Below are 16466 nucleotides of genomic sequence, written 5' to 3' on the forward strand. Positions count from 1 at the left end.
AACCTCCTGTCCTCTTGCCCTCCTGCTCTGCTACCCTACACTTCTGTGGGCATGCTATGTAATTTCTAAGTGAAGACATGGGGCCCTTGCAAATGGGGAGTAAGTGCTCATAAGTGGTTTTGTGCAGTCCAGGCCAGCCATTGCTCCTTTGGTCTCCAAGAGTAAGGTCAGGGCTTACTGGCAGCAAAAAAAATTCAAGGGGATTCTCAAGGAGCTGCTTATGCCCCAGAGGCCTTCACATCTAATTGTCTCCTTGTGCAAACTACAAATTTTAAGCAAATCACTCTTGCTGATGGAGAAGCTAGAGAAGCTACCACCTCAAACCCACTGGGCAGATTTCATTTATTCACACGCATTCCGCCAAAGAAAGTCAGATACATTTCACAGGTTTAATGAGAAAATAAATGAGAAATCCAAAACTGTAGTAACTTATTAAAGGAAAGGGAGAATATACAGGTGACTTAATGTCCCTAGTACCTATCCTGATATTGATATTTATCATTTTCTCCTCCTCTATGTAGTAACATTTTAAAATGCATATCAGACAATCCTGGAAAGAGTATAAAACACCTGAGAGGAAAAAAGCAAAGTAGGAAGATCTTTTGTATCAACAAAGTAAAAACTGAGAGGAATGGGTTGCCAATATTTCATCACGTATCTAAGTTATCTAGATGAACACTCTGCTCTTAAAAACAAAGATGCTCCCTGGACTGGATGGCTTGTTTTCGTCATGGTCAGTTTGTTAAATATACACAGACAGGGGGCTTTGACATTCTAAGATAATAGTACTATATAACAGTTCACTGACAAAAAAGGCTGGGGAATTGGTCCCAGGGTAATTCTTGGGTACCATTTTTGTTCTTACTGTACTGACTCTGGCACTTACAAATTGTGTGAGCCTGGGCAAGTTACTTAACCTCTCTTGGCCTGTTATCCATCTGCAAAACAGGGATATTACCTACTTTATACAGTTACTGTGAAGATAAACTGAAATAACACCTGCAAAGCAGAAGACACCTAGCAACTACTGCCGAAGGAAAGCTGTTGTTATTTTACAACGAGGAACCTACTGAATTCCTTGGAGAAGCCATGTAACTGACTTCGCTGCCTTGGCTGTTATGTTGTCTGGATGTTAAGGAAGGCCCTTCCAAGGGAATGGCTCCAATTGTTTTTTTTCTATCTTAAGAGTACTTAGGTCTCGAGTGCCTAATTTTCATTGTAGATCACTGCATTAAAGTCTTGATCAGTTTCTCTTCTCATTTCTCAAGCATTATTTAGTCTACTTTGCTATATAATTGTCTTAAAACATTCATCTAGAAATACACCACATACAGTATTATAGGGAGACTGAAATTATTTACTGTTCTCAGACGACCATGCCATCTGTGTGCTGATATCGACTTTAAGTGTCCTAGTCACATCGTCTCTGTAAAGTATAAGCTCCTGAACCCTAAGTATCTAGAAATAAACGATAGCTTTAAGTATTACTCAGCCTACAGATGCATAGTTATGTTTTTGATAACGATAACATTCTGTGTCTGCTTAATTTAATTGACATGTGTAGATGCTACATGCCTGACACTGGGCTAGGAATTGGGGATACAGACATGACTGTGACTTAGTTTCTGCCCTCAAGGACCTTACATGGCCTGCCTCTCCTTGTATCAGGCCATCAGAAATGAGAGATGCACAAAAAGTAAAACCTTCCTCTGATATCTGCTTTAACAGAAATATGCTTGATGTACAATGGATTTTGCCTGGGTTAAAGGTTTGTTATAGAAGAGAGTGTCACCTGAATTGGGTGCCGAGAGATGAGTAGGAGTTTCTCAAGTGGTGCCCTTAGACTGAAAAGAACAGGAATATGGAAAGCCCAGAGGCATAAAAGTTTACAGCTGCTCAGGAACCACAAATTGTCCAGTGGGGATGGAACATTTGGTGTATGGTGGGAACTGAGGGTACAGTTTATAAAAATGGACAGGAAAAGATCCATGTCGTGAAGGACCTTGTGTGCCTCGCTGAGGGTGCTGGAATTCAATTCAGAGACTATATAAAGTCTTTAAAGACTTTTTGGCAGCAGGTGACGTGGGTCTTTTCAGTGGGAAGAGCCTGGGCTCTGGGAGAGGAGCCAAGTGGTTATTACAATAGCCCAGTTGTGAGGCAGGCCCAGAGGAAAGCAGTGGGGCTAGAGGACTGATGGATACATACGAGGTAGGATCCACAGAAGAGACTGACTAGTTAAGGGAGAGATGCTTTATGGGTGGATCTGACGTTCCTAACCTGGGTCACTAAATGGTGCCTTCCTTATAAGGTAAGAACATCACTTATAATCTAAGAAAACCACTTAAGATTTCTGTACTAGTAGGCACAGAAGTTTCCCTCTGTTTTTTCAGTCATCATTTATTGAGGCCCCATTTACTAAAAGACCTAGGAAGTACTCAGCTGCTACTTGGTGAACTTAATACTTCCAACATTATGACAGTATTATTAACCTCACTTTACAGAAAGGGAAACAGGCTCGGAATGGTTAAGTGATTTGCCAAAAATCACAGGTAGCAAGTAGCAAGAGCAGAAATCCAAATCCAAGTCTGACTCCAAATCCATTCTCTTCACCTCATGTGCTCCCTCAGTATCGCCTAAAGCTATAGTAAAAGTGATGACTTTTATCAAATTCTAAGTAAAAGAATTCAATTCTTTATTCTTCTATGTTCCTATCATTTGATCTTTTTACTCAGAATATATTTACACCTCTTCATTGTCCTGATACACATTAAATATGATCGGGATGGTTCTCAGGACCAGAAGTCACCTGAGCATTTTTCCACAGGCACTTCTGCGCATGTGTGGATTTGGAGGGTGGTGAGAGCACTGGAGGGTAATAGAGAATCTACACTGCATTTACTCCAAGGGCTTTTTGTTCTGGCGAAATTACTATTATCTAAAAACTGACATTATTGATTTACCTTTCTTTAAATCTTCTTACTTAGAAAATGACAACTGTGGACTAATAGGATCAAAACTGCATAATCCCAGATAAATTCCCTAGTTGGTCCTCATTATTCACAGATTCTGTACTTGCAAACTTGCCACTCTAAAACGTATTTGTAATGATCAATCAATATTTGTGGGGCTCTTGCAGTCACTTGCAGATTACTGAAAAATTTGAGGAGCCATGCACACATTCCCATCTGAGGCTGAACTAGGTAATGCTCTGCCTTATTTCAGCTCTTATAGTATAAACAAGTGTCCTTTTCATGGTCTATTTAGTGCCACATTTTTTGCATTTTTGTGCTTATTTTGGTAATTTCACTATTTAAAATGCACTCCAAACATAGTGTCATCTACTGTTCACGAGTGCAAGAAGGCTGTGATGTACTTTACTGAGCAAATATGTGTTAGATAAGCTTCATTCAGGCATGCGTTATAGTGCTGTTGGCAGGGAATTCAATGTCAATCAACCAACTCTATATATTAAATAAGGTCTCTTTTAACAAAAATTACTTAAAACAACGTTATGTGATCAGAGGCTCATAGGAACCTGGCTCTATATTTCCCCCAGGAGTAATGGTTCAGTATTCAGTGTTCACAGTGACTTGGTATTGCAGAGTTATGAGGATGAACTGAGATGATCATAAATATACCTTTTAAAAAGTAGAAAGTCTTTTAATAATATCAACAGCAAGTATCTCTTCCCTAAATTTGGCATTTAGAAAATTTCAAGTTTTTTAACATCATAATTATTTTACTTTGAAAGTTATTTTTAAATTACCTCATTTTATGGTTGTAAGACCCACATTTTTTCATATTTTAAAATCTCTGAATGTGGTGTTCAAAGATAATTATAATGTGCAATTATGATCTGCAGTGTTTCTTTTTTTCTTCTTTCGTAGTGGAACATAAGTATTGGTGTGTTTTATATTCAATGGAGTCTTATATTACATGAAATAATGATATTTTATATTGACTCGCCCTTATGAGTTCTCTTCACCTAGTGCTGACTGTAACCTTTCTAAATGTGACTACTCTAACCTGACACCTTCTCCACTGAAGTTTCCCCATCCCTTTCCTTCGTTTAATAACCTCTCAGCTCTTTGTATTCCTAATCCAAATACCTTTACCTTTTTTTAAATCTATTTTTACCTTTCCTTTTTAAAAAATTTAAACTTCAAACAGACTAATTTCTAGTGTGATAATCTAATACAAAAGAAAATGTGCTAATGATATTTCCTTGGGATAAAAATATTTAATTGCCTATATTTGCAAGTCAGTCTGGAAAGTAAGTTAGGGAATACTGTCCAGAATCTTTCACAAATAATACAGTAACACAGGCCCTCTCAAGTGGTGCTGGGAAGAACACTTCTCCCCAACCTCGTTCTTTTTGGTAAAGTCTAACACCTTCCTTTCCCCCTTTTATAGTGGCCCGAGTGAAATCATTTTTTTTTTCTTGTAAACTAACAGACTCATTTCTTTTGGACTCTCACTCCACCAACTGCTCCCAGGTATGAATGCTTTATTTTTATTTTATAAAAAATGAAACAGGAATCTCAGAGTTGACTCTGGGGAGGCAGAGCAGTGACTGAGGAACAGCATCTCCGCTTTGATCTTCGGCAGGTGCCCCCACCTCCTTGTTAACCTTACCTCCTTTGCTAACTGCTAGACGCTACTATCTCCTTTGCAGTCATCCATACTGCTTGGCTACAGAAAGAGTGATCCCACAACAGAAGGATAGGTTCTATGAGAAGAAAGCCCCAGGTCCTTCCATGGAAATGTACTGGACTCTAGGACAACAGAGACATACTGGGGCCATTGGGAAGCAGTGATGTGGCTTAGGGAAAACTGATCCCAAATTATATTGGAGAGTTACTGCTTGTAAAACACTTGTTACACGTAAAACCAGAGTATTACTTGCTGTACTTTTATTTAAATGGGTGTCTAAAAATAATAAATTTTCCCTCTCAAAATGCATAGCTAATAGTGAAAAGTACATTCTTGAGTGATCTCCCAGAGCCTGGTTTGTTGTTTAGCCAAAGATGGAGATCGAGAGGTGAGGGCAAGAGGGCAGTGATGTCTCTTTTTGATTCAAGTTTTCATCTCCAAGTGACACTTTCAACCTAAGGTGTCCCTGCGTAGTGAGTACATGTGTTAAGTAATCACAAATAAACTTATTATTTCCTGCATTTTACACTGATTTTTTTCTATTCATAATTGACAAACACTTTCATCTACATAGTTGGTTTTCAGTATGGATCATTAAAGCGGTCGTCGTTCTCCATGTAAAATGGCTCTTGGTTCAAGTTCATGGAGACGATTATCAACAAGGCTGAAAAGTTTACAGTAACAGTAATTAGCCTAATATCAACCTGTGTAATTCAATGTCTGACCATCAAGAGGGCTCAAGAAATTGCAGCATTTTCATGTTTCTGGGAAGTAGAGGACAATGATTAGTGGCAGGCCCAGTGATGAGTTATCCCTAACACAAGACATTTCTCTTACTATGGATTCAGGAAACAGAAGTCGGACTGAACTCCAAATCTGCTTAGGACTTACCAAGGACAGATGGTTTGCCAAATAGTTAGGATTAAGAATTAGGCAATAATACTCTGGACATTTGTGTTGCCTGTCCTTGCACTCTAAAACTTTACCCACAGTTCTAAATGGCTGATGTAAGTATGTGCTATTGGTTGATCAGCAGGATGCTATTTTCTTTCCCAATGAAAGAGAAAGGGGGGGGAATAAAATGAAAATACCCTTTTGAGGGTAAAACCTACAGTTAATCAACCATAATTTATGGGTCTGTGAAAGCTGTAAAATTTCACAGTGTGTTAGTTGCACTTGTATCCCTCTGACTTGAAGAAACCAAAAGCACTCTGGATCCACTGCATGTTCTGGAGTTCTACCCAGTCTCTCTCCTGCAGTCAGTGCTGGCCTGGCTTAGGAAGGCCCCCTGGACTCATCTAACCCCATGGCTCACACACAAAAACAGAGAATGGATTTACTTTACCTCTTGCTTCTCCCCAACAAGATAACTGCACTAAATCTAATTCCAAAATATTCTGAGCCAAACCTTAGGTCTATTTGAGGTATTCTTTTAAATGAAAGGACAAAAGGAAAATAAATGGGTGCACAATTAAAAAGGTTTCAAGATATTGTTCTAGCTAATGATCTTAGTATCTTTTGTAAGCCACAGACACACAGGAATGAATTCAAAGACATAAGCAAAATCAGTACCTTCCCAAATAGTGAAAAAATGACTTTGCAACCCAGAGCAGATCACGCCATAATGAATTTTGCTACTCTGAAAATCTACTATCTCTAGGAGGCAGGAATTTCCTCATATTTTGCCAGGGATACAAATAGTTTGGGATCAGCTTAATTACTGGTCTGTTTTTGTCTACTCTTTTTAGTTTACAGTTGCTGATTAACTTCAAGGGGGGAGTTCGCATGCTGAAAAGAGACTATGCCTGTTGAAACTTAACAAGAAAGCGAGAAATTAATGAAATAGAAGAGACTATTTGTTCAGTACTAGTCAAGTCCTGTCACTAAAGGTATCATTTCATTTTAATTTCTACCACTGATTAATAAAACATATATATCAAAGTCTTTAAAAATACAAAAGCCATTTTAAAGGAATAGGGCCATATTTTGAAGGAAACTCAGGCTCATAGCACTTGGCCTATTTCAATCTCACTGTACCACATGTAAGAATTGCTTTTGTATCGATAGAGACATCTTTTAGTAGGACCATAGGCTTCAGGCTTATACCCAAGAAGAACATGGCTTAAACATAGCCAGGACAAGGTTAGTGGCTCATCTCAAAATCTGTTTGGCACTGACAGGCTAAGGGTACCCTGTGCATGCCTGTTTTTCCCACTTTTCTGTATCACTGGCCAAAAACAAACAAACAAAAGCGCGCGCACGCGCGCGCACACACACACACACACACACACACTGATGAGACAATGGAAAGGAATAAGTTGCAGTTGGCTTGTAAGTAACATGTCAAGTACCTGGGATGCTCTCTAATTTCCTCCTGAGCTCTTCATTTTCTTGTTGCAGTGAAATAACCTCCTGCTCCAGCTCTTGACATCTAGGACAGTAGCCTTCCTCTTCCTCCTCCTCTTCCTCCTCTGGCAGTGTAGAAGAAGATGGGTGGCCGTGGGATTCAGATGTTGCTGGGGAAGTCCAGCCACCTAGTGTATGCACGGGGGAGGTTGACAGAGGATCCACGTCGGCCAGGTGGCCATACTCACTGACTGATGAGGGGTTTGGAGTCGGAAAGCTCCCCGAGAGCAGGTAATTTTGTAGGGAGTCAGTGAAAACTCTCAAAAAGGCAGAAGTTTGTTGTTTCCTTTGCATATACTGCATCTCTATGTCTACATTGTCTGAGGTCTGACTGTGGACCCCTTTCCCAATGTGACACTGCTCCTGTCTTTCAGTATAACTCGAGCCTTCTTGCTTTACATAAGAAATCATGGATTGGGAATGGCTGGAGTCCAGAAGTTTTCCTCCACAATTTAAGAGGCTCAGAACTCGACTGCACTGTTGGGCAAAGGCATCCAAGATCATTCGACTCTCTGAAACACATGAAAGGACACATCAGAGATCAATAACCAAAAGCAAGGGATGAGTAAGGTCCTCAATTTTGAGTTTAACATTCAAAAATGTTAAAAATATGTATTTGTTTCTACTCTATCACAAATCGAGGTGACATGGCGAGTCCACTTTTAATAGGATGCATATATAGCTTCCTGTTGTTCTGCGACTGGTGGGGTGCCTGATGAGTTACCCCCAGCCCTTTACTCTGGGAAACGGCTGGACAACAACTTTAGAGTATCATACAGAGATCTCTCTCTTTGTGGCATTAACTGGCCTGCACAGGTCTGAACTCGCACCTTTGGCTTCATTAATATCTTTAATGAATCGAGCCAGCCACTGCAGACTCAATTCCTCATTGACAGAAGGGCTTAGAGCAATCATTACTTCTATTTCTGGAGTGCCCTCGTGCCCTTGCTATTAATCAGCTGATACAATCCTGCCGAGAGTACGTGGCTCCCACATACAAACTGAAGATAAGTCTTTTAGAAGAACTCACTAGACATGGAGGTAAAACAAAGAGTGGACCTATAAGGCAGATGATGATAGCTCAAAAGCAAAACTCTATGTGCCATCCAATAACTTTCTTTTAACTTATCTGCCAACATGGATATTATGTCAAGGCCAATGTTTAGGCTGATCTATACAGTATCATCTGAAAAGCAGTAGTGCTCTTTTTAGAACCTCTTCCATTAGATTGCCAAATCTCCTAAAATGGCTTGTGCTGAGAGTGCTGGTTAGTTCACATACATGAATTCCAAAGCATATTAACTGTTAATCAGTAAAGAGCAAAAACCAAACAGAAAGCAATCAATTCACTGGAAAAAAAAAAAAGACAAAAACCTCTAAATTGTGAAAATGTGACTTGATGTCATCAGTCTAAGGATCTTGAAAATTCACTCTAACGTAAACGTCACAAGGCAGATTCTCTCCTGACTGCCACCCAGAATAGGCTATTTACAAATAGAGAGAGATACTTTTTAGGGCTTACAGAGTGGTATGAGGATTTCCTCTCCCCACACCCAGAAAAATGGCAACAAAATAGTGTAGATTTTTGATGCCAATAACTATTGTTTATGACAGTAACTAGCTACTGCTGTCTCTGAAAATGCTGACCAGTTGTATTCTTCCCCAGAAAACAAACAAAAGCCACAACTTTTAAAATGAAAAATGGTGAGATCTTCAAGGGCTTCTACGGAAACAATGAACCAGAATAGTTGTGATCAGAAATTATTTCTTCAGAAAATCCAGGATGTATGACCAATGAAACCTGCAGAAACCTGCACATAGTACTACATGCTCCATTTTGTACTATTCTTTTCTGAGTAACTAAGATATTGGGGTCCAAGTGTCCTTTTTAAATTATTTAATAAGAACGTAAAGCCTACAGCACAGTGCCTGGCAAACAGGAAGCATCCCTCACATCTCCCAAAGCTATAAAATGCTACTATTCCTGGATCCCTCTGAAAAAATGACAAATCAGAATATACAGGCTAGTACTCTTCAGTTCAGGAGAGGAAGAGAGACAGTACAGTCTATGAAGCCAGTAAGTCTGAGTGCCCTGGGGTTTCAGGGCCAGCATAGTACCTCAAGAAATATTTACTGAATACATGCAAGAGCTCTTGTTTAAAAAAAAAAAAAAAAAAGACTCTTAGTTTATGGCATTTTCAGATTTACTTGGCTGGGGTGGCAGTGGCAAGACCACTTAGGCAGGCTGAGAGTCCACAGGATTATTTTCTTCTCGGCAGAGCGCATCCTCATTCTAAGGAGCAGTACTGCCCTAGACACAGGCAGGAGGGCCCAGCCTAGACCCTCCTGCTCCAGCCCTCCCTCTCCCCAAGGCTAAGTACCCAAGATCCAGGAACTCAAACTGCTTAGAGGGCCTGTGGTCTCTTCCCTGAGCTATCCTCCCCATGACAGACCATGGTGCCAGAGCTGGGGCATCCATATCTGTGTATAAGAACTCTCTCCTAGAGGAAGATGAAGCTAGGGGTGGGAAGAAAAGGCCATGAGTTGCTGCAAACTCCAAAGTCAAACCTGGTCAGTATGAAGGTGTCTTTGTCAGGGTAGGTGGACAGAACTTTTTAAAGTTAGCCCGATTCATGCCTCTTAATTATTTAGACATAGGGTATGTAGGCTTGCATTTTTAAAAAATTTTATTAGTGTCAAGTATACAGGACATTGGTTAGACATTTATATAGTTTATAAAACGATCCTCTTAACTGCTCTTCCTCTCCTCTGGCTCTCCACCTAGCCAATACATTAATGCTAACTGAATTCTATGGGTCTGCGTTTGTACTCTTGTCTCGAATCCCTCAAATATCAGGCAAAGGCCTGTTTTTTACACAATTATTTTGAATGCTGAAGAAGAAACCAAATGCTGGGTATAGTTTCAGGCTAGAATTGATTGATGGGACTGTGAACTTGGCTGAAGGAGCTGCCAACATAAAGTCCTCTTACTATGTTGGAGAAAAAGGGATGTGGACATAGAAAGTATCTTTCACACACCAAGCACTCGAACTGATGATGTCGCCTCTGCCCCCTGCCAGGTGAAATGAAGAAACTGAGCTCATAATGTAAATCAACACTAATGAGGGGAAGGCCTCAAATATTGGGGTATCATTTCTTTATAATTACCAAAACCAAATAAACAAAAAAGTAAACAGCTAAACGATATAAGTGGGGAGATTTAAGATGTTGCAATCTCATTTCTTCACTTGGAGGTTTTTGTTCTTTTATTAGTAAAATCAAAGAATGATATTGATTGGGAATTCTCAATGCTAGCACACTCGCAGTTTTCATTCATTTTAATCCTATAATCCCATTCTAGACCTGAAGTTGTATTTACTGTTTGCATTTTAATCAGCATAGTCCCAATTGATTTACAGCCTATACACCATTAACATAACCTCGATGAAAGGAAAATATGAAAAGAAAGGCTAAAATAGAATTGTTTAGAAAGAACTGCTCAATATATTTGTTCTATATCCTAAAGAACACTCAGTATTTTAAATCATATTGATAAAATCACATTAGGGTATAGATTTTAAGGAAAAAATCTGACTTAGGGACAAGTATGATTTGTTTTCTTAATTGAAGGATAAACTCGTAATATGCTGAGAAAAAAATCATTATGTACTACCCTACATCATGAAGATAATCTATTAAAGTGCACTCAGAATATCAGAAAATAGCTACAATCATAAAACAGTTCTTGCCTGCAGTTTTTTTAAATGCTTCATTCTTAGAAATGATATATACAAAAAGAGCAACTATAACCCTTAAAATCGAATTTCTCTTTTCAGTATCTTAACATATTTGAATACTATTTTAATATTTGAATAGTATTTTACACTGAAGAGTGTGATGAAAAATATTACTATTATATTTCGTAGAACACAGTAAATCTTTCCACTTAATACATACTGCAGCCAACAATACTTTAGCTTTCTAGATAGAATTACAAATGCAAGTACTGTGTGATGCCCATTCTTGCTAAAAAATGGAGAAAAGTTCTGTTTTCATATGAACACAACTGAATGGCCACTGATCCATGATTCACAACTGAGCTAAGTGTGACATGTATTTTGAATTTTTTTTTAACTTTTTTTTCCCCCTAGTCACAGAATACTCCACTCAGATGATGGCAGGGAAGGACAGTCAGCAATTTACAAAAGAGCTTTAAAACTACTTACTTTGCCCCTAACTTTGCTAAAATTAAACACCATGAAATGTTAATAAATCACAATCACAAAGCATTCTAAAATGGCCACTTCCAATTTATTTTGCTTTGTTGTGCAGTCTGTTGGGAGATAATATCATGCTGCAAATGTGCCTAGTCTGATTCCAAAATCTGAACCCATGATTATTTTTTTAATTAAAAAAAATTCATTTTTAGAAATTCTTTGGAATTTAAGTGGTTTAATCCATCCTAAATCTGATAAGTGAATAAGAAGAGGTATGGGAACTCAGCAATCAAACACAGGCTTCCTACTTTAATGTCCTTCTTTGTAAGTAAAGCCTTGAATGGAATTTGCCCATCACAGCATATCCCCAAGAGCATTCTGTTTCTATGAAGGAGATCACAGCAGTCGAGAGTAGTGGTAACCTTTTGATTTTAGCCCAATGAAGGGTGAAATATATTAATATTAAAAAATGCAGAAGCAGAAAAAATTTTGTGACCTACTATCATGTATCCATATATCTACCTAAAGGATTTTCGGCTAGTTCAAAATAGATAATTTCTTTAAAACATTAATATAACTTCATTTTAAGACAAGACTTCATGGTTTAGAAAATAGAAGTTAAAAAATGAAAGCCTCTTTGGAAGCATCAACCTTGTCTTAAATCAATTAACTATGTCTTACAAAAAAAAAAAATGCCATCCCATTTTTTTTCATAATGGCAAACATCAACACAGCAAAACAGGATGCAATTTTTCTAAATAAATAAATCAATGATGTGTCAAAAATTAACAGATGAGTTAATATACTTGGTGCTATCAAAACCAGATGGTGCTTCCTAATACTCATCCTGCTCAGTCAATCCTTGAATATTTTCTGGACCATCGGTATATAAAATAGGATGCTGCTATTTGTGATGGCAAACAAAAGCAATCATGCCTGCCAAGCACATACTATAACAGGCAGCATTTCAGCTCTGCTAGACAGAAAGTAATTAGAATGCTTTTAATGTCCAAAAGAATGATGCTGATAGGCTGCCACAGATGTGTAGATTTATGAATATTTATATGGTGGTTTATAGCTGACACTTTTATCAGTTGAAGAAGATAAAATATCTGCCTGACTCAAAAGCTTGACAGTCAGGTTAATAAAATCTCATTAAAGAGAATGACCTATGCAATTATATAGGATTTATTGTAATTCATTTTTGATTGTACTCTGCTTAAAGATGCAATTTCCCATTTCCTGATGCCAAATTTAGGCTGCATATCAAGATCTACGTGGGTTTTAACTCTAAGCCTCCCACAGAGGAAAAATATGCTTTTAAAACCATGGTATATTACACCTTTTAAAGAAAATTATACTCTTCATGAGATTTTAGAAGAATGTTGAAAAAAATCTATTTTTAATCACATGTTTCTCCTCTCGATGGTTTATGGCCCTTAATGGCAAATAAGATTCACTTCAACCCTTTTATGTTTTCATTGCACTTGCTCTGGACACTCAGTCATCTCTCTTCTTCTATCCTTGATTCATTTAATCATATTGATATTCTGACTATTTTCAGTTTACTAGGTGGCCTAAGATATTTCAATAATACTTTTTGTGAGGGTGCAACAAGCAAATGATGACTCCCACCCCCACCCAGTATGCTTAAATGGCCATCCCTCTGTGCACACATGCTCATTGGTTCAAAGTGGAACCACTAGTTCCTCAAAGAGCCAATCAGGTGACTGTCCCTCTGATGGCCACTCACATTACAGTGCCTGTTAAGAAATGGCTTTGTCCATCAATGATTAATATTATGATCACAATTCATGATGTCTAGTACTATGAGCTTTTTTTTTTTTTTTTGCCTCAGACTATTTTCTTTACTTTATGGAAGACACCTACCATTTAATTCACATCTTTCCAACAAGCACGTGACATCCTGTCCTTGGTGTTATCAGGCTTACCTCTCTTAAAAAGAGCTTGTTGATGCCCCCTCAAACTCCCTTTGAGGGGGCATCAACAAGCCCATTTTCATTCCTTTAGATTCAGTGATGTGATTTCCATCTGGGGACAGAGACATCATAAACTAGACAGAACATTAGAAGAAACACTGAAAGAACATTTAGGACAAGGTGAGAAAGAAAAAAAAAACAAAACAAAAAACCACAACCAAAATGCTACATATGAATAAAAGATAGCAGGGAAACTGCCAGAGTAGGAAGGACCATAGACAGGATAGCAAGTGACTGGTGCAGAGAAAAGAAGGAATAAAACAAGATTAGAACTATGGATAAAAATGAAAATGAGAGGGGGCAGATTTATAGTGTATAAAGTAAGTAAAAGACTGAAAGTCAGCGAAGACTGAAAGGAGAAAGCGAGATGAGATTAAAGACTCAACTGGGCAGAAGAGGGGGAAAACCCCAATGAACATGGTGGAACTGAGGTTATGCAAAGGAGTAAGCAATATATAGAAAAAGGGAAAAGAATACAAATTCCTGAAAAACAAGATTAAAAAACAGAAAGATAAGCAGAGCTGAGGAATAAAACTGGGCATGAACAAGTAGCAGTATAGAAAAAAAGACCCCAAACCCAAAGAAAAGAACACAAACCTCAAGAGGTGGAAACAGAAGAAAAATGTGGAAAAAGGAAGTGGGCGAGGAACCTAAAATTGAATATAAAAACACAATACTGGGCCAGGAACAACTTAAAAAACACACACACACACCCATAAACAATTAAGGACATCCACATAAGAAACCCACTCAAAGCCATCAAACATCTCCGAATCAGCGAGGAATGTGATAGAATAAGTCTTCACTATAACCTGTAATTAGATTTTCTTTCTCAAAACCAATCCTTCATGTGTCAAAATATTGACAAACAGAACATTAGCGTAGGCATCTATAACTCATTTAGAAACAATGCTCATATTTTCATTAGAAATAAAGCCTTGGATTCATTGATATGCAGACTTGGGGGGGAGGGGAGCCTCCAAAGTGCTATAAAAGGCCTGAGTTAGTTCAGATAAGCAGAATGAATGTGGCTGCCAGTCCTCAAGGAGTGGAGAGCGTCCTAGGGCGCAGGCCCCACGCTCTGGCCTTTCCACTATCCCATCTCCATTCCCGCAGCCGGGTAGGACACCTGGCCTTTTCCCAAGGGGCCGCCTTCAGGCTCCCGGTAATGGAGTAGAATCTTGTACCCTGGGGTGTTTGCGCCCAACGAAGCATTTCCGCAGGCCCGGGCCCAGAAGCTCCGGGGCGCGGGACCCGCGGCGTAGCCGTGTCCCACCCCGTAGGGGGTGTTGTGGATGGAGGGCCTGGAGCGCCGAGGCTCTCGGGGCTGGGAGGAGGGGCGGGATGTCTCCTTCCCCGAAGTTGGCCCTGGGGGCAAGCGCCAGTTCCACCGCATCGCTGGCGTAGAGGAGCCAGGAGTCTCACAACCGCGTGGCTGGGGTTCTGGGGTGGGTGGGTGGGGAAAGAGAGGAGCAACGAAAGAGGTACAGAGACACCGCGCGCACAAGAGCCTGCTGAGTAGACAGCGAAAGAGAGAGCATCAAAGCGATGGAGAAAAGGAGGGCCAGTAGGCAAAGAAGAAAAAAACAAATGAAAGAAATAGGTAAATGGAAGTGGAAAGGAAAAAGTGAAGCAGCGGAGGAAAAGGGGAGGGCGTCCCAGAGACCCTACAGAGTAGCTCAAGCTTCGCTGGGAGCTGCCTCGGCTGTCACCCTAGGGTGTCCGGTCTCAATCCAGGGCCGCGCGCGGCTTCGGCGCCAGAGCTGCCTGCCAGGTCCCCGCTCGAACAATTCCCGCCGCTGCGCTCGGTGGGCGCCAAGCCGAATTCGGGCGGCGGAGCCACCTGTTAGGTGGCGCGCGCGCCGTCGGAAGCTCGGGATGCGGCGACAGCGCCTCAGAATTCTCCAGAAGTTGCTGCCCGCGCGGGGAGGCCTCCGGGGCGTGCCGCCTCCACTCTCCCCGGCCAGGCCCATCGCGCCGGAGGGTGTCCGGGGTCCCCAGCCTCCCCTTCCTCGGTCCCCACTACTCCCCCCGCCGGAGCGGGAAGGAAAGTTGCGCCCAAGAGTTGGTACCTGCGCTGAGCTCCAGGCTGGCGCCGTCAGTGCCCGCGCTGCTGCTGCCCGTGGCGGCCGCCGGGCCCGAGCCGTACCTGACGACGGCGGCGAAAGACGAGGACGAGGAGGCGGCGGGGGCCGCGGGCGGCGGCCCGGGAGTCCTCAGGTGGCCCTGGGACGCGGCGGACGGAGACGACGACGACGCGGCGGTGGCCGCCCGGCCGGGCCCGGGGGAGTAGGTGCTCTGCGCCTGGAACTGCTGCTGCTGCGGCGGCGGCGGCGGCGGCGGCGGCTCGCTGCTGCTGATGGAGACCGCTGCGTGCGGCGCGAAGGGCGGCGGGGGCGGCCGGACGTGCGGCAGCTCCACCAGAGTGGGTCTCTCGTAGCGCTTGGCCAGAGCCGGTCTCTTGCCGGGGAACGTCTTGAGCACGCTGTAGGGGCTGCGCTGCTTGTAGATTTTGGGGACGCTGGGCCCCTCCTCCGCCGGCTGCATCTCCTCCTCCATGCTGCGCCTCAGGGCCAGTCCCCGGTCGCACGCCCCCTCCCCGCCCGGCGCCGGGCTCTGAGGTTGCCTCCGCCGCCCGCCCGCCGGCTCTGCCCGTGTGCGCGCGTGTGGGAGGGTGTGTGTCTGTGCCGTGGCCGCCGCCGCCGTCACTGCCGCCTGTCGCTAAGCCTGGCATCGCTGAGCCCCCGCGCGGGGGGCTGCCGCCCGAGAGTTGATTGACAGGCCGCCTCGCCAATGCCTGGAGGGAGAAAGGAAGTAAAGAGCAAGTGTTTAGGGTAATATCTGCTAATGATAATGCGGGCGGGGGCGGGGCCTGGCGCCGCCACTGCCCGCGGGGTAGGCCCGCCGGGTGTGCGTCTTCGACGGGGAGGTGGGGGAGGGAAGGGGACGGCTGGGACCAGAAAGGCGACCTGGTAACAGGGCGAGGTTCGGGCCAGGGCGAGACTTCTGAGATCCAGATGTGGAGTCGAGACTTCTGCTGTCGGCGGCGTCTAGCTCCGGAAACGAGCGCCTGGCGCCCCCCAACGCGACCCCAAACTATCGGCGTTGCACAGCGTGGCGGGTGGTAGTTCGGCGGGACGGGGCGGAGTGGTTTGAGTGCGTGCGTGCGTGCGTGCCTTAGGGAGGTCTT

At 42.3% G+C, this 16466-nt stretch overlaps 1 protein-coding gene across 2 annotated transcripts in view; it reads right to left on the reverse strand.

The window, feature by feature from the left end:
* The window catches only part of BEND4 (BEN domain containing 4), a 32121-nt gene extending 16180 nt beyond the window's left edge, over positions 1–15941 (reverse strand). For both annotated transcript variants that reach the window (XM_039845105.1, XM_039845106.1), the window contains exons 1-2: positions 15349–15941; positions 7005–7571 (exon numbers count right to left, since the gene is read on the reverse strand). In XM_039845105.1, coding sequence (XP_039701039.1) covers positions 7005–7571; positions 15349–15835 — 1054 coding nt within the window. In that variant the 5' untranslated portion in view covers positions 15836–15941. The remainder of the gene's footprint in view (positions 1–7004; positions 7572–15348) is intronic.
* Positions 15942–16466: the final 525 nt, after the last annotated feature.

This window comes from Pteropus medius, unplaced genomic scaffold (assembly GCF_902729225.1).
Source record: "Pteropus medius unplaced genomic scaffold, Ma_sr-lr_union100, whole genome shotgun sequence".
NCBI classification, from domain to species: Eukaryota; Metazoa; Chordata; class Mammalia; order Chiroptera; family Pteropodidae; genus Pteropus; species Pteropus medius.